Genomic DNA, 26,626 nt, shown 5'->3' on the forward strand with positions numbered 1-26,626 from the left:
CTAATTATAATATATAAACTCATAGACATGAAATATAAGTTACCAGGATATAGAATGAGTTTAAAGAATGGGGAGTGGTTGCTTATTATGAGCAGAATGTTCAACTAGAGTGAACTTATGCATTTGGAAATGGACAGAGTTGATGGTAGCACATTGTTAGAATAACTAGCAGTGCTAAATGGTCTGTGAATGTGAAGGAAAGAGTAAGCTCAGAGTCATGTATGTTACCAGAAGGAAAGTTGGAGGTCAAAAGATGGGAATGTCTAAAACAGTGAATCTTGGGGTGGACAATGTCCATGATTAACTACAAATATTGGAAATCTCTCTCATGAACTAGAACAAATGGATGACACTATAACTAGAAGTTAATAATATAGGGGCATATAGGAAAAATACACCTATTACAAACTATATACTATAGTTAGTAGTGTTTTAGTATTCTTTCATCATCAGTAAAAATGTACTATACCAATACTATGAATCAATAATGGAGGAGGTTGGTTAGGGGTATGGGAAGATTTGAGTTTCCTTTTTCTTTATTTCTTTTCTGGAGTAATGAAAGTATTCTAAAATTGAGAAAAAAAATGTGGTGATGGATGCACAGCTGTATGATGTTACAAGGGGCAACTGATTGTACCCTGTGTATCTTTGGATAATTCTATGGTGATCCAGTTTGCCAATGCTGTCTTTTCACAAAATACCAGAAATGGATTGGCTCTTATAAAGGGGGTTTATTTGGTTACAAAATTACAGTCTTAAGGCCATAAAGTGTCCAAGGTCAGTCATCAGCAATTGGATACCTTCACTGGAAGACAGCCAATGGTGTCTGGAAAACCTCTGTTACCTGGGAAGGCATGTAGTTGCTGTCTGCTCCAGAGTTCTGGTTTCCAAACGGCTTTCTCCTGGGACATTCCTCTCTAGGCTGCAGTTCCTCAAAATGTCACTCTTAGGGTGTTTGTCCTCTTTTGACTTCTCTGGAGCAAAAGACTGCTTTCAATGGCCACCTTCAAACTGTCTCTCATCTGCAGCTACTCTCTCAGCTCCTGTGCATTCTTAGAAGTGTCCCTCTTGGCTGTAGCAAGCTCAGTCCTTCTGTCTGAGCTTTTATAGGGCTCCCATAAACTAATCAAGGCCCATACTGAATGGGTGGGGCCACCCCTCCATGGAAATTATCTAATCAGAGTTATCATCTACAGTTGAGTGGGTCACATCTCCATAGAAACAGTCAAAGAATTACAATCTAATCAACACTAATACATCTGCCCACAGAAGATTGCATCAAAGATAATGGCATTTTAGGGACAAAACACATTCAAACCAGCACATATGGTATGTGAAAAATCTCAGTAAAAAAAGGTGGACTCAGCTTTCTTAGGTCAGAATAATGGGAACACTTCCAGTGGAAGTAGTAGCACCAACACCTGGCAGATCCCAGGGTCACAGATTGCAGGTGGAGGCAGGGAGCATGCCAAGCAGCATGAGGCCCAGGCCCCCTGGCCCACAACACTGGGTTTGTTTGTTCCACCGAGGCAGTGGTGTTAGGCAGCTCTTGTGTTAGTGCAGATGCTGGATGTCCTTCTGGGTGCCAGGCCATAGGGGCCCAAAACAGCAAGTTGGGCCAAGGTGAGCACCTCCCTCAAGCATGCAGGGATGTTGGTGGGGGTGCCAGGTGGAGTGGCCACAACTCCTTCATGAGCCTGGTGGTGGGTGTGTTCATGGTGTATGTGTTACACACCTGCTGGGTTATGTAAAGCATTGTCTACAGACACCTGTGTGCCTGCAACAGCTACTGCATCCAGCCCTACCTTGTGCAGAGGCCCAAGATGCTGGTGATTATGTACACCACTACATGGTCCAATCTTGGTGCTGAGAACAACATCAATCTGGTATTGAATGCAGAAAATTTTGAACTGGAGTCCAAATTTGAAAGGACAGTTAATGTTTTCAAACCAAAGAAAACAATAAATTGGGGGACAGTGTGTGCCTACATTTTCTTCATCTTGCTGGGATTTTGCCTTGGCATGATGCAGTTAGTAAGTCTTCTTACCATGTGTGCCAGTTTGAATGTATTATGTCCCCCAAAAATGCCATTATATTTGATGTAATCTTGTGTTAGCAGACCTATCAATGTTAATTAGATTGTAAGTCTTTGAGTGTTTCCATGGAGATGGGCCCCACCAAACTGTGGGTGAGGACTCTGATTGGATAATTTCCATGGAGGTGTTACCCCACCCATTCAGGGTGGGTCTACATTAAATCACTGGAGCCATATAAATGAGCTGACAATCAGAAGGAACTCAGTGCAGCTGAGAGTGACATTTTGAAGAGGAACTACAACCAAGAGGGACACTTTGAAGAATGCACTGGAACTGAGAGAGGAGCTTCAGCTTACAGAGACATTTTGGAGATGGTCTTTGAAAGCAGACTTTTGCTCTGGAGAAGCTGAGAGAGGACAAACACTCCAAGAGCACCTGAGAGTGACATTTTGGAGAGAGCTGAAGCCTAGAGAGGAACGTCCTGGGAGAAAGCCATTTTGAAACCAGAACTCTGGAGCAGACGCCAGCCACGTGCCTTCCCAGCTAACAGAGGTTTTCCGGATGCAATTGGCCATCCTCTAGTGAAGGTACCCGATTGTTGACACCTTATCTTGGACACTTTATGGCCTTAAGACTGTAAACATGTAACCAAATAAACACCCTTTTATAAAAGCCAATCCATTTCTGGTGGTTTGCATTCCAGCAGTTTTAGCAAACTAGAATACTATGTATATGGTTCTCAAATCTGAAGAAATCAATATTCTCACTGGGGGGTCTGCCACACAGCAAATCAAAGTGGAAAAAATGCAGACCAATTCCATGGTTGGGCCTCTTTCTCACTGGAGGCTAAGTCTGACCTTAAACATGATTGTAGATGACTTTGTCTTTGATGACTCCTGTCTCTCCTCCATGTGCATGAGCACATGGAGAAAATCTAGAGAGGAGAAATCATACATTACCTCCTCATCCTATTCATCAATCATCTGAGCAGTTGTAAAGGAAGTGATGGTCATTAGTGTCTCCACCACTGAGCTGCCTCTCACAGTGTTCTATGACAAGAGCTCACTGGAGAAGCTCCACTTCTGAATCCACATGCAGGGTGCTGTGTCCTCCCCACAGCAGTTCAGTTTTTCAGAGAAGGATTTTGATGAAGTCAAAAGCATTTTTGTAGACACCAACTTGTATTTACTCACTCTGACCTTTGTTACAGTATTCCACCTTTTTTTAAAATTTCCTGGCATTTAAAAATGACATCAGTTTCTGGAAGAAAAAAAAGAGCATGATTGGAATGTCCACCAGAACAGCACTCTGGTGCTTCTTCAGCACCGTAGTTGTCTCCCTCTTCCTTCTAGATGAGCAGATGAGCCTGTTGGTGCTGATTCTGGCTAGCATTAGAGCAGCCATTGAAGTATGGAAAGTGAAAAGTCATTGAAATAACCATTGTTTGGAAAGGCCTAAGACCTGATTCCAGTTTGGTACTTGCAGTGAATCTGAAAGGAAAACCAGAGTACAATGCTCAGTTCATGAAGTATTGTCTCACTTGCTTTACCCTGTCTGCATTGGGTATGTCAATTATTCACTCCCAAACATCAAGAATAAAACTTGGTACTCTTGGTTAATCAACAGCTTAGTCAAAGGGGTGTGTGCCTTTGGCTTTCTCTTCATTCTTCCTAGCTGTTTGTGAATTACAAGATGAAATGAAGTTGATGGCACATCTGCACAGGATGACATCTACCTACAAATCTTTCAATACTTTCACTGATGACATCTTTACTCTATCATCACCATGCCAGCCTCACACCAGCTGGCATGCTTTGGGGATAATGTGGTGTTTCTTGTTTATCTTTACCAAACATGGTTTTATCCTGTGGTTAAGAACAGATTGAATCTTGATTTTTAATGAATGATTGTTTTGTAAACCCACAACTTTTCTAATAAAGGAAAAATATTTAGAAAGCAAAAGTAGGCAGATTGGACATTAAAGAAAGATTGACCAATTTTTCCTACAAAAATTGACTTTAAATATATAGAAACAATAAGTTAATAGGAAAAAGGATGGAGAAATATATACCATGCTAACACTAATCAAAAGAAAACTCATGTAACCATAGCAATATTGGATTTCAGAGTAAAGGACATTTCCATTATGCCATTTCATATAAAGAAAAATATTCATCAAGAAGAAATAACAGTATTAAATATTTATGCACTTAATAATAGGACTTTAAGCCAAAAAAATACAATAAATGAAGCTATAACTGATAGCTGTTCAAGGAAAAACAGAGAAATCTACAATTATAGTTGGGTATTTCAATATTCCTCCCTCAATAGTTGATAAAGCAATTATTGATATAGGACATAGAAGAGTTGAACAACACTATAAACCAAATTGACATGATTGCCATTTATAGGACATCACTTAATAACAGCAGAATACACATCCTTTTCAAATGCACATGTAACATTTGTAAAGATGGCTGTAAAAAGTCCTTGGCTGTATACTTCAGATGGTTTGTATGGTATGTGAATATATATCAATAAAATTACATTTTAAAAGTCCCTGATATATTTTAAAGGATTTGAGAAATCCAAAGTTTATTTTCTGGCTACAGTGGAGTTAAATTTGTAATAAAAAACAGAGGTATCTCTGTGAAACCTCCAAATATTTGTTAACAATTAGCAAACTTCCAAATAACCAGTAAGTCAAAGAAAAATGAAAAGAGAACAAAATATATCAAAATTTATGATGTTTCATTAAAGAAGTTACTAAGGGTGAATTTTTTTCACATTTTTTCTCTTATATTTATTTTTTTCAGATTACAAAAGAATTGCAAACTCATAGAAGAATATTTAGAAGACACAAAATAATTTTAGAAAAAGAAATTTAAAATTATCCACTCAACATTATCTATTGTGTATTATTTTACACAGTAGAAATCATTCTGTGAACACAATTTATATCCTTTTTTTTTTTACAAAACAAATCGTACATTCAATTGTTCACAGTACCATTACATAGCTGTACATTCATCACCAAAATCAATCCCCGACACCCTCATTACCACACTCACAAAAATAACCAGAATAATAACTAAAGTGAAAAAGAGCAACTAACGTAAAAAAGAACACTGGGTACCTTTGTCTGTTTGTTTGTTTGTTTCCTTCCCCCACGTTTCCACTCATCCATCCACAAACTAGACAAAGGGGAGCGTGATCTCCATGGCCCCCCCAATCCCACTGTCCCCCCTCATAAGCCACATTTTTATACAATTGTCTTCAAGATTCATGGGTTCTGGGTTGTAGTTTGATAGATTCAGGTATCTACCTCCAGCTACCCCAATTCATTAGAACCTAAAAAGGGTTGTCTACATTGTGCATAAGAGTGCCCACCAGAGTGACCTCTCGGCTCCTTTTGGAATCTTTCTGCCACTGAAGCTTATTTCATTTCCTTTTACATCCCCCTTTTGGTCAAGAAGATGTTCTCCATCCCATGATACCAGGTCTACATTCCTCCCTGGGAGTCATATTCCATGTTGCCAGGGAGATTCACTCCCCTGGGTGTCAGATTCCACGTAGCGGGGAGGGCAGTGATTTCACCTTTCAAGTTGGCTTAGCTAGAGAGAGAGGGCCACATCTGAGCAACAAAGAGGCATTTGGGAGGAAGACCTTAGGCACAATTATAGGGAGGCCTAGCTTCTCCTTTGCAGCAACCGTCTTCCCAAGGGTAAAACTTATGGTAGAGGGCTCAATCCATCAAACCACCAGTCCCCTATGTCTGTGGCCATGTTAGCAACCATCGAGGTAGGGCAGGCTGGTACCCCTGCATTCTCCACCAGCTCTTCAAGGGGGCTCTGCATATTTTTTCCTTGTTTTTTTTTTTAACTTTTTTTTTTCTAAATCAACTGTATGAAAAATAAAAAAATAAAAAAAAAACACATACAATAAAAGAACATTTCAAAGAGACCATAACAAGGGAGTAAGAAAAACACAACTAACCTAAGATAACTACTCTACTTCCAACATGTTCCTACTCTACCCCAAGAAAGTTACCCAATATAGCAACATTTCTGTGAACTCGTTCCTACTATATCCATCAGAAATTAACAGACCATAGTCATTCCTGGGCATTCCCAGAATGTTAAATTTACCCACGATAGCTTATCTGTTCTTGGATTATTGTTCCCCCTTCCTTAATTGCTCTCTATTGCTAGTTCCCCTACATTCTACATTATGAACCATTTGTTTTACATTTTTCAAAGTTCACATTAGTGGTAGCATATAATATTTCTCTCTTTGTGCCTGGCTTATTTCGCTCAGCATTATGTCTTCAAGGTTCATCCATGTTGTCATATGTTTCACGAAATCGTTCCTTCTTTCAAGAAATCGTTCCTTCTTACTGCAGTATAGTATTCCATTGTGTGTATATACCACATTTTATTTATCCCCTCATCTGTTGAAGGACATTTGGGTTGTTTCCATCTCTTGGCAATTGTGAATAATGCTGCTATGAACATTGGCGTGCAGATATCTGTTCATGTCACTGCTTTCCGATCTTCCGGGTATATACCAAGAAGTGCAATCGCTGGATCGAAAGGTATCTCTATATCTAGTTTTCTAAGGAACTGCCAGAATGACTTCTAGAGTGGCTGAACCATTATATAGTCCCCCCAACAATGAATAAGAGTTCCAATTTCTCCACATCACCTCCAGCATTTGTAGTTTCCTGTTTGTTTAATGGCAGCCATTCTAATTGGTGTGAGATGGTTTCTCATTGTGGTCTTAATTTGCATCTCTCTAATAGCTAGTGAAGCTGAACATTTTTTCATGTGTTTCTTGGCCATTTGTATTTCCTCTTCAGAGAACTGTCTTTTCATATCTTTTGCCCATTTTATAATTGGGCCGACTGTACTATCATCATTGAGTTGTAGGATTTCTTTATATATGCAAGATACTAGTCTTTTGTCAGATACATGGTTTCCAAAAATTTTTTCCCATTGAGTTGGCTGCCTCTTTACCTTTTTGACAGATTTCTTTGAGGTACAGAAACTTCTAAGCTTGAGGAGATCCCATTTATCTATTTTTTCTTTTGTTGCTTGTGCTTTGGGTGTAAAGTCTAGGAAGTGGCCGCCTAATACAAGGTCTTGAAGATGTTTTCCTACATTATCCTCTAGGAGTTTTATGGTACTTTCTTTTATATTGAGATCTTTGGTCCATTTTGAGTTAATTTTTGTGTAGGGTGTGAGGTAGGGGACCTCTTTCATTCTTTTGGATATGGATATCCAACTCTCCCAGCCCCATTTGTTGAAAAGAACTTTATGACCCAGTTCAGTGACTTTGGGGGTCTTATCAAAGACCAGTTGGCCATAGATCTGGGGGTCTATCTCCAAACTCTCAATAATTCAATTCCATTGATCTATATGTTTGTCTTTGTGCCAGTACCATGCTGTTTTGACAACTGTGGCTTTATAATAAGCTTCAAAGTCAGGGAGTGTAAGTCCTCCCACTATGTTTTTCTTTTTTAGAGTGTCTTTAGCAAATTGAGGCATCTTCCCTTTCCAAATAAATTTGATCACTAGCTTTTCCAAGTCTGCAAAGTAGGTTGTTGGAATTTTGATTGGGATTGCATTGAATCTGTAGATGAGTTTGGGTAGAACTGACATCTTAATGACAGTTAGCCTTCCTATCCATGAACTGGAATATTTTTCCATCTTTTAAGGTCCCCTTCTATTTCTTTTAATAGAGTTATGTAGTTTCCTTTGTATAGGTCTTTTACATCTTTGGATAAGTTTATTCCTAGGTACTTGATTTTTTTAGTTGCTACTGAAAATGGTATCTTTTTCTTGAGTACCTCTTCAGTTTGTTCATTTCTAGTATATAGAAACATTACTGACTTATGTGCATTAATCTTGTATCCCGCTACTTTGCTAAATTTGTTTATTAGCTCTAGTCTATTAGCTGTATCATCGATTTCTTGGGGTTTTCCAGGTATAAGATCATATCATCTGTAAACAATGACACTTTTACTTCTTCATTTCCAATTTGGATGCCTTTTATTTCTTTGTCTTACCAGATTGCCCTGGCTAGCACTTCCAGCACAATGTTGAATAACAGTGGTGATAGCAGGCATCCTTGTCTTGTACCTGATCTTAGAGGGAAGGCTTTCAGTCTCTCACCATTCAGTACTATGCCGGCTGTGGGTTTTTCATATATGCTCTTTATCATGTTGAGGAAGTTTCCTTCAATTCCTACCTTTTGAAGTGTTTTTATCAAAAACAGATGTTGGATTTTGTGGAATGCTTTTTCAGCATCTATTGTGATGATCATTTGATTTTCCCTTTTGATTTGTTAACATATTGTAATACATTGATTGATTTTCTTACGTTGAACCATCCTTGCATGCCTGGAATGAACCCCACTTGGTCATGGTGTATGATTTTTTAAATGTGTCTTTGGATTCGATTTGCAAGTATTTTGTTGAGGATTTTTGCATCTATATTCATTAGGGAGATTGGCTTGTAGTTTTCCTTTTTTGTAGCATCTTTGACTGGTTTTGGTATTAGATTGATGTTAGCTTCATAAAATGAGTTAGGGAGTGTTCCATTTTCTTCAATGTTTTGAAAGAGTTTAAGTAAGATTGGTGTCAATTCCTTTTGGAAAGTTTTATAGAATTCCCCTGTGAAGCCTTCTGGCCCTGGGTGTTTATTTGTGGGAAGCTTTTTGAAGATTTATTGGATCTTTTTGCTTGTGATTGGTTGGTTGAGGTCTTCTGTTTCTTCTCTGGTCAGTCTAGGTTGTTCGTGTGTTTCCAGGAAATTGTCCATTTCCTCTACATTATCCAGTTTGTTGCCATACAGTTGTTCATAGTATCCTTTTATATTTTTTTAATTTCTTCGGGATCTGCAGTAATGTCACCTTTCTCATTCATTGTTTTGTTTATATAGGTCTTCTCTCTTTTTTATTTTGTCAGTGTAGCAAGGGGCTTGTCAATCTTGTTGATCTTCTCAAAGAACCAACTTTTGGTGTTATTTATCCCCTCTATTGTTTTTTTGTTCTCTATGTCATTTATTTCTGCTTTAATCCTTGTTATTTCTTTTCTTCTACTTGGATTAGGATTGGTTTGCTGTTCATTTTCTAGCTGCTTCAGTATATCAATTAGTTCTTTGATTTTGGCTCTTTCTTCCTTTTTACTATATGCATTTAGTGCTAAAAATTTCCCCCTCAGTACCACTTTTGCTGCATCCCATAGGTTTTGGTATGCTGTGTTCTCATTTTCATTCATCTCTATATGTTTAGCAATTTCTCTTGCTATTTCTTCTTTAACCCACTGATTGTTTAGGAGTGTGTTGTTTAATCTCCAGGTATTTGTGAATTTTCTAAGTCTCTGATGGTTATTGACTTCTAATTGTATTCCATTGTGGTCAGAGAATGTGCTTTGAATAATTTCAATCTTTTTAAATTTATTGAGCCTTGTTTTATTTCCCAGCATATGCTCTATTCTGGAGAAAGTTCCATGAGCACAAGAGAAGTATGTGTATCCTGGTGATTTGTGATGGAATGTTCTACGTATGTCTCTTAAATCCAATTCATTTATCAGATTGTTTAGGTTTTCAATTTCCTTATTGTTCTTCTGTCTGGTTGATCTATCTATAGGAGAGAGTGTTTCTCTCATATATTTTGTGGCACCTTGATTGGGTGCATAAAGATTTATGATTGTTATTTCTTCTTGTTGACTTGCCCCTTTTATTAGTATGTAGTGACCTTCTTTGTGTCTCAAAACATCCCTGCATTTAAAGTCTATTTTATCTGAGATTAATACTGCTACACCTGCTTTCTTTTGGCTGTGGCTTGCATGAAATATTTTTTTCCATCCTTTCACTTTCAATTTCTTTGTGTCCCTGTGTATAAGATAAGTCTCTTGTATGCAGCATATTGATGGTTCATTTTTTTTGATCCATTCTGTGAATCTATATCTTTTAATTGGTGAGTTTAATCCATTTACATTCAACATTATAACTGTGAAGGCATTTCTTGAATCAGCCATCTTATCCTTTTGTTTATGTTTGTCATATATATTTTTCCCTCTCTCTATTAATATCCTTTAATATACTCATACCGAATCTCTTTAGTACTAAACCTTTCTCCATGTCTCTCTCTCCTTTCTTTGTTTCTCTGTCTGTAGGGCTCCCTTTAGTATCTCCAGTAGGGCAGGTCTCTTGTTAGCAAATTCTCTCAGCATTTGTTTGTCTGTGAAAAAATTAAGCTCTCCCTGAAATTTGAAGGAGAGCTTTGCTGGATAAAGTATTCTTGGCTGGAAATTTTTCTCACTCAGAGTTTTAAATAAGTCATGCCACTGCCTTCTCGCCTCCATGGTGGCCGCTGAGTAGTCACTACTTAGTCTTCTGCTGTTTCCTTTGTAAGTGAATTGCTTTTCTCTTGTTGATTTCAGAACTTGCTCCTTCTCTTCAGTATTTGACAATCTGATCAGAATATGTCTCAGAGTGGGTTTATTTGGATTAATTCTATTTGAAGTTCTCTGGGTCTTCTTTATGTCCTTTATATCCTGTGCCATGCTCTCATTGTTTGTCTTTAGTTCTTTGATTAATTGCTCGAAGTACTGTGTCTCCTGTAATCTTTCGATTTGGGTGTTTGAGTTTGGGTTATCCATATCATCTTTTTCTTCATTTGCTTTAAAATTTTCTGCTGTTTTTGACCTCTTGGCATTTGCTTAACTTGATAGGGTTCTTTTAGGATATGTAGACTTATTCAAACACTTATCTATAATTTTTCAGATCTACAGCTTGGTGATGTACGCTTTCTCTAACTAACCAGCATGTGGCATCAATGAGCCACATATTCCCCTCAAGCCAGTTCTTCCTAACTTTTTCTTTGTGGTGAGTGGGGCTCTGAATCTTGTGGGGGTCCAATTGGTGCACCAAGTTTGCATGTGTAGTTGGTGCTGTCTGCCCTGAATGTGGGGCATGTGCCTGAGCAGTTAGGGAGGGAAGGTGGCTTTAATAAACCTTCCAGGTCTTCCTGGAGATTTAATGCTGTTGCAAGAGTCTAAACCTTCAGTTCACTCTCATCACAATTTGTCTCTTCTGCTGACCCGCAAGTCCTTGGTATTTGTGTATGGTCCCTGGGTCTTTGGAGTGGGTCCCTCTTCCAAGCTGTGCCCTTCTAGGGCCTCTGTTGAGGGAAGACTGTGCTACACCACAAGTAAGCACCATCCCCCAAGGGAAGTTCTGGGCTGCAGGACCATGTAGGGGTGTTCCCAGCCTGCTGAAAGGATGGCTGTATGGCATGTGTTAGTTTCCCCCTTTTCACATACCTCCACCTTCCTAGCTCATGGACAATTAGCTATGGGTGCATGAAAGTTTATCATCCATGCCAGATATTGTGGCATATGTGCGTGTTGCTAGAAACACTTCCCATCACAATGGGTTGTTTGGGGCAGCTCTGGGCTGTGGCATTAGCACTAATTAGGAGTGTTCCCAACCCACTGGGGAGATGGCTGTATGGGGCATGGTTATTTACCCTTTTTGCTAACCTCTGCCTTCCTAGCTCCAAGACAATTAGCAGTGGGTGCATTAAAGGCTATCATCCACACCATATATTTAGGCGTGCCTGCTGTGCTTCACTGTGTGGTTCTTGCTGCCATATCCACAGCCACTTTTGGGTTTTTAAAACTAGTCCAACTCCAAACATCAATCCCTGGTTTCCCCAAACTGCAGCATGGTTGCTGGCCAGCAGGCTTTCTCACTCATTTCAGAACACAGACTCCAGATTTCACCAAGTGTACAGTCCCTGTGGATTTATCAGACCTTGTCCAGCTGGTACATTACTGGAACTGGTGTTCTGGGTCACTTTCTGTCTTTTATCTAGTATTTTTCATGGAGATTTTTTTTTTTTTGCCCTGTCTCTCCTAGCTGCCATCTTGTGGAAGCTCCAGTATGAGATTTTATAAAAGTGTCTCATGCAACTATGGAGATGCATGAGTCCAAATTCCATAGGACAGGCTGAAAATTGGCAATCCAATGAGGGAATTCAATGAATTCAATGAATTCTCTAGGAGAGGCTGGCTGGCTGAAGCAGAGACAAAATTTCTCTCTTCTGACTGCTGAAGTCATCACTTCCTCCTTAAAAGCCTTCAACTGGTTAAACATCTCTTATTTAATCTAGTGGAGGACACTCCCCTTAGCTGACTGCAGATTCAATCAGCAATAGATGCAATCAATGTACTGATGATTTAAGGTCACAAAACAGCCACACAGCAACAGATAGGCCAGTGCTTGCTTGAGCAGGCAACTGGGCACCATCACCAGCTCAAGTTGACACACAAATTTAGCTATCACAGTGACTTTTATGTAATATAACATATAATCTTGGGGACCACCAGAACAGAGAAATAGCTTGGTGAAACAAGAGGAATCCATGCTCAGACTCTAGTGCAATTTAAGTGCACAGGCCAGCAAGAGGGAAGGATCCTTGAAACCTTGTCCTCAAACTTGCCTTCCCAGGGAGCTGTTTGTTTCCAACTGGGAAAAATTACATAAGATTTAATGAGATGCAACTTGCCATTCTGCTCCTCACCCAAATTATTTTTAATTCAAGCTCTCTCTATGTCTCTGAACATAGATCATATATTCTTTTAGCATTTTAAATTATTTTAAAAATAGTTTTATTTGTACACCCTACAATCCATCCTAAGTGTACAATCATTGCCTCCTGGTATAATCACAGAGTTATGCATTCACCACCACAATCTATATGAGAAAATTCCCATTTAGCCTTGGTATGGTGTCTTTGCTACAGTTAATGAGAGAATATTGCAGAATTACTGTTAACTATAGACCTTAGTTTGCATTAATTGCAATTTTTCCATATACTACCCCATTATTAACACCTTGTAATAATGACATACATTTGTTCCAGTTCATGTAATTTTTTCTTAAATTTGTACAATTAACCACCATTATTGTTCACTCTAGGTTTTGTTAAGTTATACAGCCTCAGTTTTTATCCTCTAGCTTTTCTTCTGGTGACTACATGACCCTAATCTTCCTCTTTCACCATACTCACATTCAGCTTTGTTAATTAAACTTACAATATTTTATTACTACAACACAGCTATTTATTTCCAAGCCTTTTTAATCAATCTTATTAAACCTTCTGTGCTCCTTAAGCATCAATTGCCCAATCTTTTCCCTCTTTCTATCTCCTGATAACTTATTCTATTGAATTTAACTCTCAGAGTTTGCTCATTATAGTTAATTCACATTAGTGAGACCATAACTCCTACTATTAATGTAGGTCTGTCAATATCTCCCTTCAGATCTGTCAGTATTTGCTTCATAAATTTCGGGGCTTTACTGTTAAAGTGTACATGTATTTATATTTGTTACATCTTCCTGTTGAATTATTCCCTTTATGCTTATGGAATGACCATCTTTGTCCTTCATTACTGCTTTTTATTTAGTCAATTTTATCCAATATTAGTATAGCCAGCTCAGTTCTTTTTGTGTAACTTCTTGCATGGTATATATATGTTTTCCATCATTCCAACCTCAACCTAATTGTATCTTTGAATTTAAGGTGAGTCTCTTGCAGTCAGCATACAGTTGTGTCATGCTTTTTTATCCATTCTACCAATCTCTGCCTTTTGAATGGAGAGTTTAATTCATTTACATTCAAAGTCACTACTGTTAATACAGGCTTTCTTCTGTTATTTTGCTAGTCTTTGTAAGTATTATCTCCTTTTGGCCCTCATTTACATTAATTCCTACTTTTATGTTCAATTGATATTTCGTGTTTTACCATAGTGAGTGCCTTCTCATTTCCCACTGGATAGATTTTTCATCTATTTTTTTGTGGTTACCACGGGGTTAATATTTAACACCCTAAGTTTGGTACCAACTTAATTTTAATAGCATGCATGCAAACTTTTCCTATAACCTACTATACCCCCACCATTTTTTTTGTACTTCTTACCACTTACTGCTTTGTACATCCTATGCCCCCAAAACATGGATATATGATTATTTTTGTGCATTTGTATGTTAGTACCTGTAGGAAGTAAGAAGTGGAGTTACATGCCAACAAATACAAAGTAAAGTAATACTGGAATTTATAATTATCCAAATGGTTACTTTTCACCAGTATTTATTTCTCTATGCTGCTTTGAACTCCTATATAGTGTCCTTTCAGTTGGAAGAACTTCCTCAGCATTACTTGTAAAGTCAATCTAACACTGATGAACTGCCTCAGTTTTTGTTTATCTGAGAATGTATCAATCCCCCTCTCATTCTTGAAAGAAAGACTCATGGAATATAAAATTCTTGGCTGACAGTTGTTTTCTTTCAGCCCTTTAAGTATTTCAACTTTCTGCCTTCATGTCTCCATGGTTTCTGATGAGAAATCTGAACTCAATCTAATTGGGACTGCCTTGTATGTAGCATGTTGCTTTTCTCTCACAGCTTTCAGAATTCTCTCCTTGTCCTTTGCATTTGATATTTCTTCACAGTTATCCTGTTTGGTGTTCTTTGGACTTCTTGGATATGCATATTTTTATGCATATTTTTTTTTGTTAAGTTTGGGAAGTTCTCTTTCATTATTGCTTTGACTATCTCTTCTGCCCCTTTCTCTCTTTCTTTACCTTTTTGGGACTCCTATAATGTATATATTGGTGGACTTGATGGTATCTCATCTTAATCTATTTTCACTTTCAGTATTTCACTTTTTCCTTCTGCTCTTCAGCTTGACTCATTTCAAGTGTCTGTATTAAATTTCACTGATTCTTTCTTCTGCATCTCCAATCTGATCTTGAAACACTCTGGCCATTTTTAATTTCAGTTGTTGTGGTCTTCAACTCCAATAGTTCTGTTTGGTTCCTTTTAAAAATGTTCTCCTTACTAAGGCTCTCATATTGCTTTCTCATTGTTTTCCTGGTATACTTTAGATCTTTCTCTGTATTTTCCTTAATCTCCTAGATCATTCTTAAGATGAGTTTTAAAAGGCTTTGCTAAGTATGTCCACATTCTCATCTTCTTTATTGATATTTCCTGGATTTTATCCTTTTCCCGTTGGTTGGGCTATCATTTCCTGTTTCTTTGTTTGTCTTGTACCCCTTTGTTGCACACTATATTTTAATATTTTAAAATGTTATCTCTGGTATGTATTTCCTGATGTGTGTTCCTTGGTTTTTAAGCAACTGGTAATAAGATCAAGACTTTCTTGAGTGTCAGCTCTCCTATAAGAACGGTCTGCCCAAGGCAAATGCCATGTGCAGTGTTTTCCCTATTTTTCTTGTCCTTTGTCTTTTTCTGGGATTTTGCTTATTAGTTGTTTTATAGTTCCTCTGTTTACAGGAGTTTGGTTGGCCTCTATTTTTCCCAGGAGACAGACCTCTCTGAGTGTTTGATGCTGGCTTGCCTTCTTCCCAGACTGTCTGCTTCTATAGTTTCTTATACTCCTTTCATGGTCTCAAGCTGGTTTTGCCTGGAGGGCAAATTCTAGGAGGAGGAACACCAGAGAGGTCTTTCCCAAGTCAGTTTTTCCCAGCCCAAAGAAGACCAGGATTGCATGAAGGGGACACTGACTCCAAAGTGCCCTGTGATGGGGATCATGAAAAGCTTCAAGTGTTCTCTGATGGCTCCCCAAACCTGAGCTTTCTTAGCCTGCCCAGCAAATGCAGCCCTTCAGTTGACTGTTTTCATCAGTCCTGAGGTAGTGCATCTTTAAGTCTCCTCTGCCACTGCCCCTGTCTGGGCAGTCTGAAACAATGACTGCCCTTAGAGTTGGCCCACCAGCAATCCAAATTCACTAATTAAAAAGTGATGATCAGTGATTTTGGCCTTGCAAACCCTTGGTCTTGGGAAAGAGAATTTTCATTTCCTTTTCTGTGACCAGGGAGCTAGCATTGGGCTGGATGCCATAGCAGCCTGCCATGAGAATGGGGATTGGGTCCTGGAAGCCAACACAAGGAGACCACAATTTACTGCCCTTTACTGTAACTTATCAACTTCTTCCTCTCATGCTTTCTTGGGTGCTGTATGATGTTATTCTGGCCTCCAGGGTTTCAAAATATTTGTCTCAGACAGTTGCTACCTGTTTAGTAGTTGTTTTGGTAGAAAGACTGACTCCTGGAGATCCTTACTCTGCCACCTCGTCACAATCCAGTAGTCTCATTTTTATCTAACAAAGAGCCTTCCTTATTCCAGAAGATACTTATTTTTAAGTGGATAAGTGAGATTTGAGTCTATTTTCCATGAAATTCCAAAAGCAAGCCAACGCGACTGAGTCAGCAAGCATCTGACTCCCTGTTGAGACCACATTATCATTCAATATGAAGTGCGTACTACCAGCTCCCAGGGAGTTAGGAGAAATGCTGGAGTTGGACTTTATTCTGCAATCTTTGCCAGCTTCATTGTCCCTGAGCCTGATGAACTCCTTTCAGTACCTTGTAGCCCCAGGGCACTCTACACCATTTTAAAATCAACTCCTTATTCATCCCTCCTTCTGGAGGTAAAAGTTCTGTCTTATATGGACTTCTTCAAATACCCTTGCTATTTCTCTACTCCTCAAATGATTGAAATACCTGGATTCTAAATTTGCTTAACAACTTATTAGTCCTAACCCTTAACAACTTATTAGTCCTAACCCTTGCAATCTTGGAATGTTATCACATACATCAAAAAAGGGTCTTTGCAGATGTGATTAAGTTAAGGATCTTTAATTGGAGAGATTATCCTGGATTATTGGGCTGGGTCTTAAATTCAATAACATGTGTCCATATGAGAGGGAAGCAGAAGGAGATTCCATACAAACACAGGTGAAAGTGATGTTAAGACCAACCCAAGATATAAGAAGATGCTGACCCTGAAGACTGCAACAATGTGCCATACTCCAAGGAATGCTGGCAGCAACCAGAACCTGGATGAGGCAAGGTATGTATTCTACCATAGCATCACTGATTTTGGCTCAGTGATCCTGATTTCAGGCTTCAGAGCTCCTTAACCATGAGAGAATAAATTTCTCTTGTTTTAAGCCACAAGGTCAGTGGTAATTTGGTACATTAGCCACCAGAAATTAATGCAGTCCCTCAATAGAGCCCATTTGAATTTTCAGAAAAATACTGGAAGGCTAAGCAAAATTTAAAATCTAAGACAATCATCAGGGTTCATCTTAAAATGTAAGTGTATAATAAGAGTTTTCTTATTAGCCTATGGCAGAAAATATAAGCCATAACAAAAACAATACTGTACTAAGGAATAAAATACAGAGAAATTAAAAAAAGAAAACTCCAATAGTATGAGGAAAACCCAGCTAATATCTCCTAAACTCCTTTTTAAAAACCTCCCAAATAACACATGAATAACAAGGGAAACAAAATTAAATTATAAATTATGTGGATATTAACTGATACCAGGTAAACAATGGTAGTTTAAGCACATGCATTTATCACTTTTATTTTCTAAGAATCTGCTAAAATTATGGTGATGAGAAAAGAGGTATAAATCCATAATGTCAAGGGGAATGGGAGACATGATATCAGTGGATGAAATATTTCAACACACTTTTGTAAACCTAAAATAGGTGGTGGCATAACAAGATAAGGAAGTCACAGAGCAAAGGGCATAGAGAAGGTCATATAGAGAAGGAGAGAGTCTATTTTTCCAATTTTAGAGAGTCTCAAAACTTGAAGTCACCATATACAGCTGAAGGTAGCACTCAGCTCAGAATCAAAATCATGTAGACAGGTTGAAAGTCTATATACTAAACAGTCCACCTCCTCTTCTGCAGCTTGTAGCCTCTGCTGCCTTGCTTAGCATATGAACATCTGGTCATACATTTACCCAAAGCAGGAGATTGTAATATATTCTCCAGAGAAATTGAATGGGAGAGTGCAGGGGCTGAGGGAAATTAGTTATCCTGGATGTTAGGGGGAGGTAAAATGCTAAAAATAGGAAGGTTTACAGAAATTGTGCATATGAGACAGTCAAGCCTTGAGTTCTTCTCCACTGATCTATGAAATACCGCAGGGAGAAGGGGATACCCTCTGGGAAGAAGCTTAGAACATTATTCTCTAAAAAGATTGAAAATGTATGTTGTCATTAGGGAGCTCCTCCAGCAGGAAAAGCTGAGTTTTGCCTAAGTTTTAAAAATGAAAGCCTTCTGGTTGACCATCTGTGAAGTTTGGATGTATTATGTCCCCCAAAACTCCATTATCTTTGATGCAATCTTGTGGTGGCAGATGTATTAGTGTTAATTACATTGGAATCCTTTGATTGATTCCATGGAGATGTGACTCAATCAACTGTGAGTGAAATGTTTGATTGGATAATTTCCATGGAGGTGTTACACTGCCCATACAGGGTGGGTGTTAATTGGATCACCAGAGTTGTATAAAGGAGTTCACAGACAGAAGGAGCTCAGAGCAACTGAAGGTGACATTTTGGAAGAGCTGTAGTTAAGATAGGACAAAATGCCCCAAGAGCAACATTTTGGAGAACACCATTTTGAACTGCAACCTCGGAGCAAACGGATGCCAGCCATGTGCCTTCCCAGCTAACAGAGGTTTTCTAGACACCATTGGCCTTCCTTTAGTGAAGGTACCTGATTGTTGATGCCTTACTTTGGACACTTTATAGCCTGAAGACTGTAACTGTGTAACCAAACTAACCCCCTGTATAAAAGCCAATTCAGGTGGCGGTCATTTTAGCTTGTCTTGGGCGGTTCCGCCGCGTCAGAGGTGCTGGGTTCGCTGGTTCCCGGCCGAGGTGATCGAGGTGACGGGATCCGGGAGGCCAAGGGGAGCCGTCGTCCCCACCGCACAGAGGCGGGCCCCGGGGCTGGCGGCGCCGTCCGGGTCGGGCTCGGGAAGCCGGTGCCCAAGCCCCCAGCCCGCCCCGCCCTCAGCCTGCCATGGCGGCCGCGCCCACGACCCCGGCCCAGCGTGACTTTTGAGGATGTGGCCGTGTACTTCTCCTGGGAAGAGTGGGGGCTCCTTGATGAGGCTCAGAGACGCCTGTACCACGATGTGATGCAGGAGAACCTTGCACTTGTGGCCTCACCAGTGCTCTCCAGCATTGCTGTGTCATGAGGGGTGCACATATCCTTAAATGGTCCTTGAACATCAGCTGCTGTAATCAGATTTTATTGGCCCCGGAGAAACCCTTCTGCGCAGCATGGTATATCACCAGCAGGTGGCTGGCATGGAGCAGAGGATGAGGAAGTGTCTGAAGAGAGTGTGTTTGTAGAAGGAGTATCACAGGTCAGGACTCCCCAGGAAGATCTTTATACTCAGAAAACACAACCCTGTGACATGTGTGTCCCACTATTGAAAGACATTTTGCACTTGGCTGAGCACCAAGGAACTTATCCCAGAGAGAAATCGTTCATGTGTGGGGCATGTGGCAAACAATTTCACTTCAGTGCAAACTTTTACCAGCAGCAGAACCAGCACATTGCAGAGAAACCCTTCAGAACTTATGTGGACAGGACCTTGTTTGAGAAGAACTGTGAATTCCATGAGTCAGAGAAGCCCATTACCTGCAGGGAGGTAGGGAAGAGCTTCTTGACTAGTTCGGGACTTCTTCAGCAACAGGCCAGCCACACCAGGGAGAACCCAAACTATGGCACCGAGTGTGGAGTGGCCTTTCATGGCGGAGAAAGTGATTGCAGGTATACAGAGTACAAGAAAGCCTTCAGCCACAAACATGCACTTGTTCAGCATCAGAGAGTCCATGCTGGAGACAGGCTCTATGAGTGCAGCAAATGTGGGAAAACCTGCAAACGAAGATCTAACCTCATTCAGCACCAGAAAATCCACACTGGAGAAAGGCCTTTTGAATGCAATGAATGTGGAAAATTCTTTACCCACAACTCCCGGTTCATTCAACACCAGAGAGTTCATACTGGCGCAAGGCCTTATAGGTGCAGCAAATGTGGGAAATCCTTTAGCCAGAGCTCTGGCCTCATTCATCATAGGACAGTTCATACTAATGAAAGGCCTTATGAGTGCAGTGAATGTGGGAAATCCTTTAGCCAAAGCTCTGGCCTCATCACACATTGGAGAGTTCACAGTGGAGCAAGGCCTTATGAGTGCGGTCAATGTGGGAAATCCTTTTGCCAAAGCTCTGGTCTAATTCAACACCGGAGAGTTCACACAGGAGCAAGGCCTTATGAATGCAGTGAGTGTGGGAAATCCTTCAGTCGCAAATCACACCTCATTCAACACCAGACAGTTCACACTGGAGCAAGGCCTTTTGAGTGTGGTGAATGTGGGAAATCTTTCAGCCAAAGTTCTAGTCTCATTCAACATCGGAGGGCTCACACTGGGGAAAGGCCTTATGCCTGCAGGGAATGTGGGAAAGCCTTCAGTCGAAGGTCTTACCTCACTGGGCACCAGAAACTTCACACAGGAGAAAGGCTTTAGATGTTTGGGGACTGTCCTATTTATTCATTATAACGTTGGAAGAGAATCTTTGTGACGGAATCATCTGTCTGAATTTAATGTCATAGGGAAACATTCACAGTGGGAGATTCCCCAGAAGCTCCAGGTCCATGGGAAGCTTCAAGGAGCTGTGTTGCACTCTAACCTGCCCAGGGCCCTTGTCTTTTGATTTCTGTCGCTGCCGTTTGCTGTGGCAGCAGCCTTTTCACTTCTGTCACCCTAACGTGATCAGGAAAGCAGGCTTCTGTGCTCTATCTCAATCACTGGAGGAAATCATGAGTAGCCTGAGCCCTTAAGGAATCTTGTTTCTTTCCCTGTGACAAGGTAGGGCATAGATTTCACTCACTTTTGGCTTAGAGGACCTGATCTTTGTTCTGCTGGTGCCTGCAGAGAAGGACAACCATTTTCAGGGACATTGATGGTCTCAAGTGATGCTTGTGATGGAATTTTCCAGCCTCCAAGTGATCAATGTGGGAAATACCTACCTCACCTCACTCTGGTTTGCTTAAGCCACCTTTAATCTTGAGGGTTTTATTCATTGTGTGGGTTGGGTTGAAGACAGAATTGTATTCTGTCGGCTTGAAGGAGTGCGTGGTTTCTGTGCACATCCCAAAGTGCCTCAGGGGACAGTAGGAGGGCAGGAAATGCCTCTCCAGTTGGGCCTGGTTTGCATTGCTGCCCTAGGCCTCCTAGGAAAGACTGCAGGGCTTTGTGGCTCTAATTTGTGGCCTGGTAGCCAGATTTGTTGTGCACTCAGAGGCCACCCTGAGGAGTGGCAATTGTGTGTCCAGTGCTTCTGGGAGCAGCCTGACTGGGATATCACGTAATGCCCAGCATTGCTGAGGGAACTCTTACCCCGTAGGTCCTTCAGTGGAGTCACGTGCCCTGACGTCCAGAACTGAGTAAGCTAGTGTCCCTGGTTGTGAAGTTAGAGAGGCAGGGGAACTGCAATTGGTGCAGAAACACTGGATTATGAGAGAGTAGAGGAGACTGCAGCATAGTTGGGATGTGCCTTTTCTAAAAGTGCATCCACAAATACGCCAGTGAGGTGTGCGGGATGAGTGTATATGAATTCTCAGGACCCCCAGGTCTGTGGGTCTTTCTAGCTAAGGTCTTTGTCAGAGAAAGAGAGAGGAGAGAGACGGCGCAGTCCGGGGTGTGGCTCCTGTGCCCCAGCCGCGTTCCCGGTGGCCCAGGTGGAAATGGCCTTCACTGTTTGGCAATATTTGCTGCTCCTAAGGCAAGGCTGCCCCTCCCGTGAGGGGAGAGACGGCAGAGTCAATATGGAATTTTCAAACCTGTATTTCCAGAGAGTGGGAGAGCTAATTTAAAGCTTTATTAGGGTATAACTGACATGCAATAAACTACACTATTCAAAGTATACAATTTAAGTTTTGACACAGGTGTAAACCTGTGAAACCATCGTAATCCTGATAATGAATATATCTGTCGCCCCTATATTTGCCTCATGCTCTGTTTTAATCTTTATTTCTTTACAATAGATGAGTGTCCATTTTCCAGAATTTTATGTAATTGTAATCCTTTACTCTTACTTCTGGTTCTTCTCATACTGCATAATTATTTTGAGATTCATCAATGGTGCTTATATGAGTAATTCATTCTTTTTACCTTGCTGTATAGTATGCTGTTGTATGCATAAACCTTTATTTGTTTACCCATTCAAAAAAAAAAAAAAAAGCCAATTCATTTCTGGTATTTTGCATGACGGTTTGGAACACCATCTTTATCCATCCAAAGGGCTCTCCAGATATCCAACAGATCTCAAGTAAGACACCGAAATATGAAAAAAAAAAGAAATGAGAATAATAAACAGGCAACAAACAGGAAAAAAGTTAGTGCCAAGAACAAAAGAAAATCTTGTTCTTCTTCTTCTACTACTTCTTTAAATGACAATCAACTTGCCTCTCTAGATAAGGAAAATAAAATATTAAGAAGGAATAATAAAAGAACTAGAAAAGCCATATAGATTAAAAATCTAAAAGCCAAAGTGAAACATTCATTGGAAGAGTTTAAGATATAATCAAGAAAAATCTTCCAGACATAAAAACGCAAGGAATCAGAAAGTAAGAGTAAAGTGATGAGGTAATTAATCCAGGATATTCATCATTACATTCTTAAGAGTTCAAGAAGGAGTTTAAAAATAGATAGTGAAGTATCATAATTTAAACATGAAAGAGATGAAGATAGAAACTTTGTTAACAATGAAGTACATGACTCACCATATTGACAAAGTTCACTCATAGACCAGCCCAATTAATTAGAAAAAGTACTCCAAGGCATATCACTGAGAGATTTCAGAACACCAGAGATAAATAGAAGACTCAAAAGGAAGCAAGAGAGAAAAACATTACATGCACGGTAATAATAATCTGTATGACATCACACACCTCAGAAAGAAGAAGTGCTAGCCGACAAGGGAACAGAATCATGAGGATTTCTAAAGAAACTGATGTTCTCCAAAATTTATTATGAGAACTTTTAAATATCCAATATATTTGCTAACTTATACAAAATATGTTTTGCAAAATAGTTCAAAGATGAATAATGGCAAAGCAAATATAAAAACCCTGAAGTAGGATCCATGGGTACTTGATAAAGTAGCTGCTATATATAATGCAAACAAAGCAACAAAGCTCCTCCTTCCCAATTAATATAATCTATCAGTTTGTAGTAAATAGAATTGTAGTAAATAAAATCCTAGAGCAAAGGATTCAATATCCTTCCCATTTGTCCTGTCACATTAGTTAGTTTAGGCTGAATAACATTGTAATAATAATAATAATGTAAATTGTATTTCTTTATTTTAAGCAAATTTTAGTGTTACAGAAAAGTTGCAAACATAGTATAAAAAGTTCCCTTACAGCCCTAACCCCACTTCCTCTAATGCTAACTCCTAACCATAGTACAATTATGAAGAACAGGAAATTAATGTTCATATAAATTACAGACATTATTCAAATTTCACCAAATTTTCCAATGATGTATTTTTTTCTGTTGAGAATCTAATCTAGGTCCCCATGTTGTATTAAGTTGGTATTGCTTCTTAGGCTCCTCCAATCTGTGGCAGTTCCTCATTCTTCACTTGTTTTTCCATGTATCTAATACTTTAGACAGTTTTAAAGAATACTTGCTAGTTATCCTGTCAAATGTACCTAAATATGTATTTTTCTGATCTTTTCTCATGATTAGAGCAAGATTATGTATTACTGGCAAGAATAATAAAAATAATGGCTAGTTAAAAGTTTTACGTTATTATCATCAGATTATAATTAAAGTAAGAAAGGCAAAAACAAAGACATAACATATCATAAACATGATCATAATTTTAAAACTCAAGGAATGGAGAAAGGCCTGGAAGTTGAGAGGTATTATGCATCAAATTCCTCATTTTCATAGCAGAAAATAAGTAGATACTCTAAGATCAATGAATCAAGAAAAGTATATATGAGTGTATTTGTTTTAGCAAGTACTAAAATCAATAACCTTTATCAGTGGTTGCCTGTGTGGATTTGGCTTGGAATTGGAGGTGAAAGAAGGGCAATAAGGAATACTGTAATTTTTAAGTTTATCTTCTGAAACAGTAGATAGAATATTAGCATCCAAAGATGTCCATGCTCTATTCCTAGAATATGTTACCTTACATGACAAAAGGAACTTTGCAGATGTGATTAAGTTAAGAAGCCTGAGATTTTCTGGTATTATCTGGCTGGGCTGAATGAAATTGCAAGGGTCTTATAAGATGGAGGCAAGAGAGCCAAATTCAGAAAAAGGAGATATGACAGCAGAAGCAGAGGTTGGGATGGTGCGCTTTGAAGAGGGAGGAAGGGACCACGAGCCAGGGAATGTAGGGGGCCTCCAGAAGCTGAAAAGGGAAAGAACATGGATTATTGCCTGGATCCTCCAGAAGGAATGCAACACTACTGGTACTTTGATTTTAGCACCTGTGCCAGTTTGAATGTATTATGTCCCCCAGAAAAAGCCATATTCTTTGATGCAATCTTGTGGGGCAGACATAATAGTGGGGATTAAGTTGGAACGTTTGGATTAGGTTGTTTGCATGGAGATGTGCCCCACCCAACTGTAGATGATAACTAATGGGATATTTCCATGGAGGCGTGGCCCCACCCATTCAGGGTGGGCCTTGATCAGTGGAGCCATATAAATGGGCTGACTCAAAGAGAAGGAACTCAGTGCAGCTGTGAGTGACATTTTGAAGAGGAGCAAGCTTGCTAGAGAGGAACGTCCTGGGAGAAAGCCATTTTGAAACCAGAACTTTGGAGCAGACGCCAGCCACGTGCCTTCCCAGCTAACAGAGGTTTTTCTGGATGCCATTTGCCATCCTCCAGTGAAGGTACCTGATTACTGATGTGTTACCTTGGACACTTTATAGCCTTAAGACTGTAACTGTATAACCAAATAAACCCCCTTTTTATAAAAGCCAGTCCATCTCTGGTGTTTTGCATTCTGCAGCATTAGCAAACTAGAACAGCACCTTAAGGTTTGTTTCAGACTTAGGACCTCCAGAAAGGTAAGTTAATATATTTATGTTGTTTTAAGCCTTGAAACTTTTGCTGTTGTTTTTTTACAGAAGAAACAGGAAAATAGTCAAAACTTGTTTTTTTTCAATTTTGAAACAACTTGCCTGTATTACTTCTGTAGTTAAATAAAATTAAAAATCACCATTAGTGCATATGAGCAATAGACTGGACAAGAGATTAGTTTATGCTCAGAAACCAATGCCCATTGAGGTGGAGGAGAACAGATGGATTTATATATCAGATTTGTTGTATAATTAGAAAAGTACAGCAAATATAGAGAACTGTCTACCAAAATCAGTTCTATTTTTTTTTCTGAGCATGTTACTAGTCTATAATCTCAGTCTGTTTTAGTAAGGAGGACTCATGGAATTCAGCCTTTGTTAATGGACAGCAAGTAGAAGAGATAAGTGCAATTTCTGCTGTGCTTGCTATGAATTGCTGGCCTTGAACTTTTGTTCTTTCTCCATTCCAACCGACTGGAATGTCAATGACCACAAAAATCATAGGGGCTCCTTGTTGAAGATAGCAGAGTTGCGATCAGCCTGGGTGCCTGAATGACTGTTTATGGCTGAGATCTTCCAAAGTAGAATATTGCTTTGAGACTTGAGTGTCCAAATTCCAGGACTCAAAAATAGCTTTGAACTACATGACAAATAAATGTAATTATTTGTTAAACACCGGATTTAGGGGTCTTTTGATTATAACAGCTTGGCATACCCTAACAGATACAATATAGATATTATAATGAGGGATGATTCTAGAATGACTAGGTGGATTGTGGTGTCATTAGCTATCATACAGAACTCTGACAGAATATGATACGATGGTGTAGTGGATTGAATGGTGACCTCTCAAAGGAAATGTCCGAGTCCTAACCCCTGGTATCTTTGAATGAGACCTTCTTTGGAAATAGAGTGTTTGCAGGTATAATTAAGTATGTCAAAAGGTGATTACCCTGGATTTAGGATGGCCTCTGTGTCGGTTTGAATGTATTATGTCCCCCAAAATGCCATTAGCTTTGACGTAATCTTGTGTGGGCAGACGTATCAGTGTTGATTAGATTGTCATTCTTTGAGTGTTTCCATGGAGATGCCCCACCCAACTGTGGGTGATGACTTTGACTGGATAATTTCCATGGAGGTGTTGCCCCACCCATTCAGGGTGGGTCTGAATTAAATTACTGGAGCACTATATAAGCTCAGACAGAAGGAGCAAGCTTGCTACAGCCAAGAGGGACACTTTGAAGAATGCACAGGAGCTGAGAGAGGAGCTGCAGATAAGAGACAGTTTGAAGATGGCCGTTGAAAGCAGACTCTTGCTCCAGAGAAGCTAAGAGAGGACAAACACCCCAAGAGCAACTAAGAGTGACATTTTTGAGGAACTGCAGCCTAGAGAGGAACGTCCTAGGAGAAAGCCATTTTGAAACCAGAACTTTGGAGCAGACAACAGCCATGTGCCTTCCCAGCTAACAGTTTTTCCGGACACCATTGGCCATCCTCCAGTGAAGGTGCCCAATTGTTGATGCCTTACCTTGGACACTTTATGGCCTTAAGACTGTAATTGTGTAACCAAATAAACCC

General features: G+C 39.6%; 1 protein-coding gene and 1 pseudogene across 1 annotated transcript; both read left to right on the forward strand.

The window, feature by feature from the left end:
* The first annotated feature begins 1,676 nt into the window (after positions 1-1,676).
* LOC119532688 lies at positions 1,677-3,936 on the forward strand (annotated as a pseudogene).
* A 12,965-nt stretch (positions 3,937-16,901) lies between these two features.
* LOC119532689 (zinc finger protein 134-like) lies at positions 16,902-20,565 on the forward strand. Its single transcript, XM_037835054.1, has 3 exons — positions 16,902-16,973; positions 18,754-19,117; positions 19,172-20,565. The coding sequence occupies exons 1-3, from the start codon at positions 16,902-16,904 to the stop codon at positions 20,467-20,469; spliced, it is 1,734 nt and encodes a 577-aa protein (XP_037690982.1). The 3' UTR covers positions 20,470-20,565.
* Positions 20,566-26,626: the final 6,061 nt, after the last annotated feature.

This window comes from Choloepus didactylus, chromosome 4, assembly GCF_015220235.1.
Source record: "Choloepus didactylus isolate mChoDid1 chromosome 4, mChoDid1.pri, whole genome shotgun sequence".
In the NCBI taxonomy this organism is placed as follows: domain Eukaryota; kingdom Metazoa; phylum Chordata; class Mammalia; order Pilosa; family Megalonychidae; genus Choloepus; species Choloepus didactylus.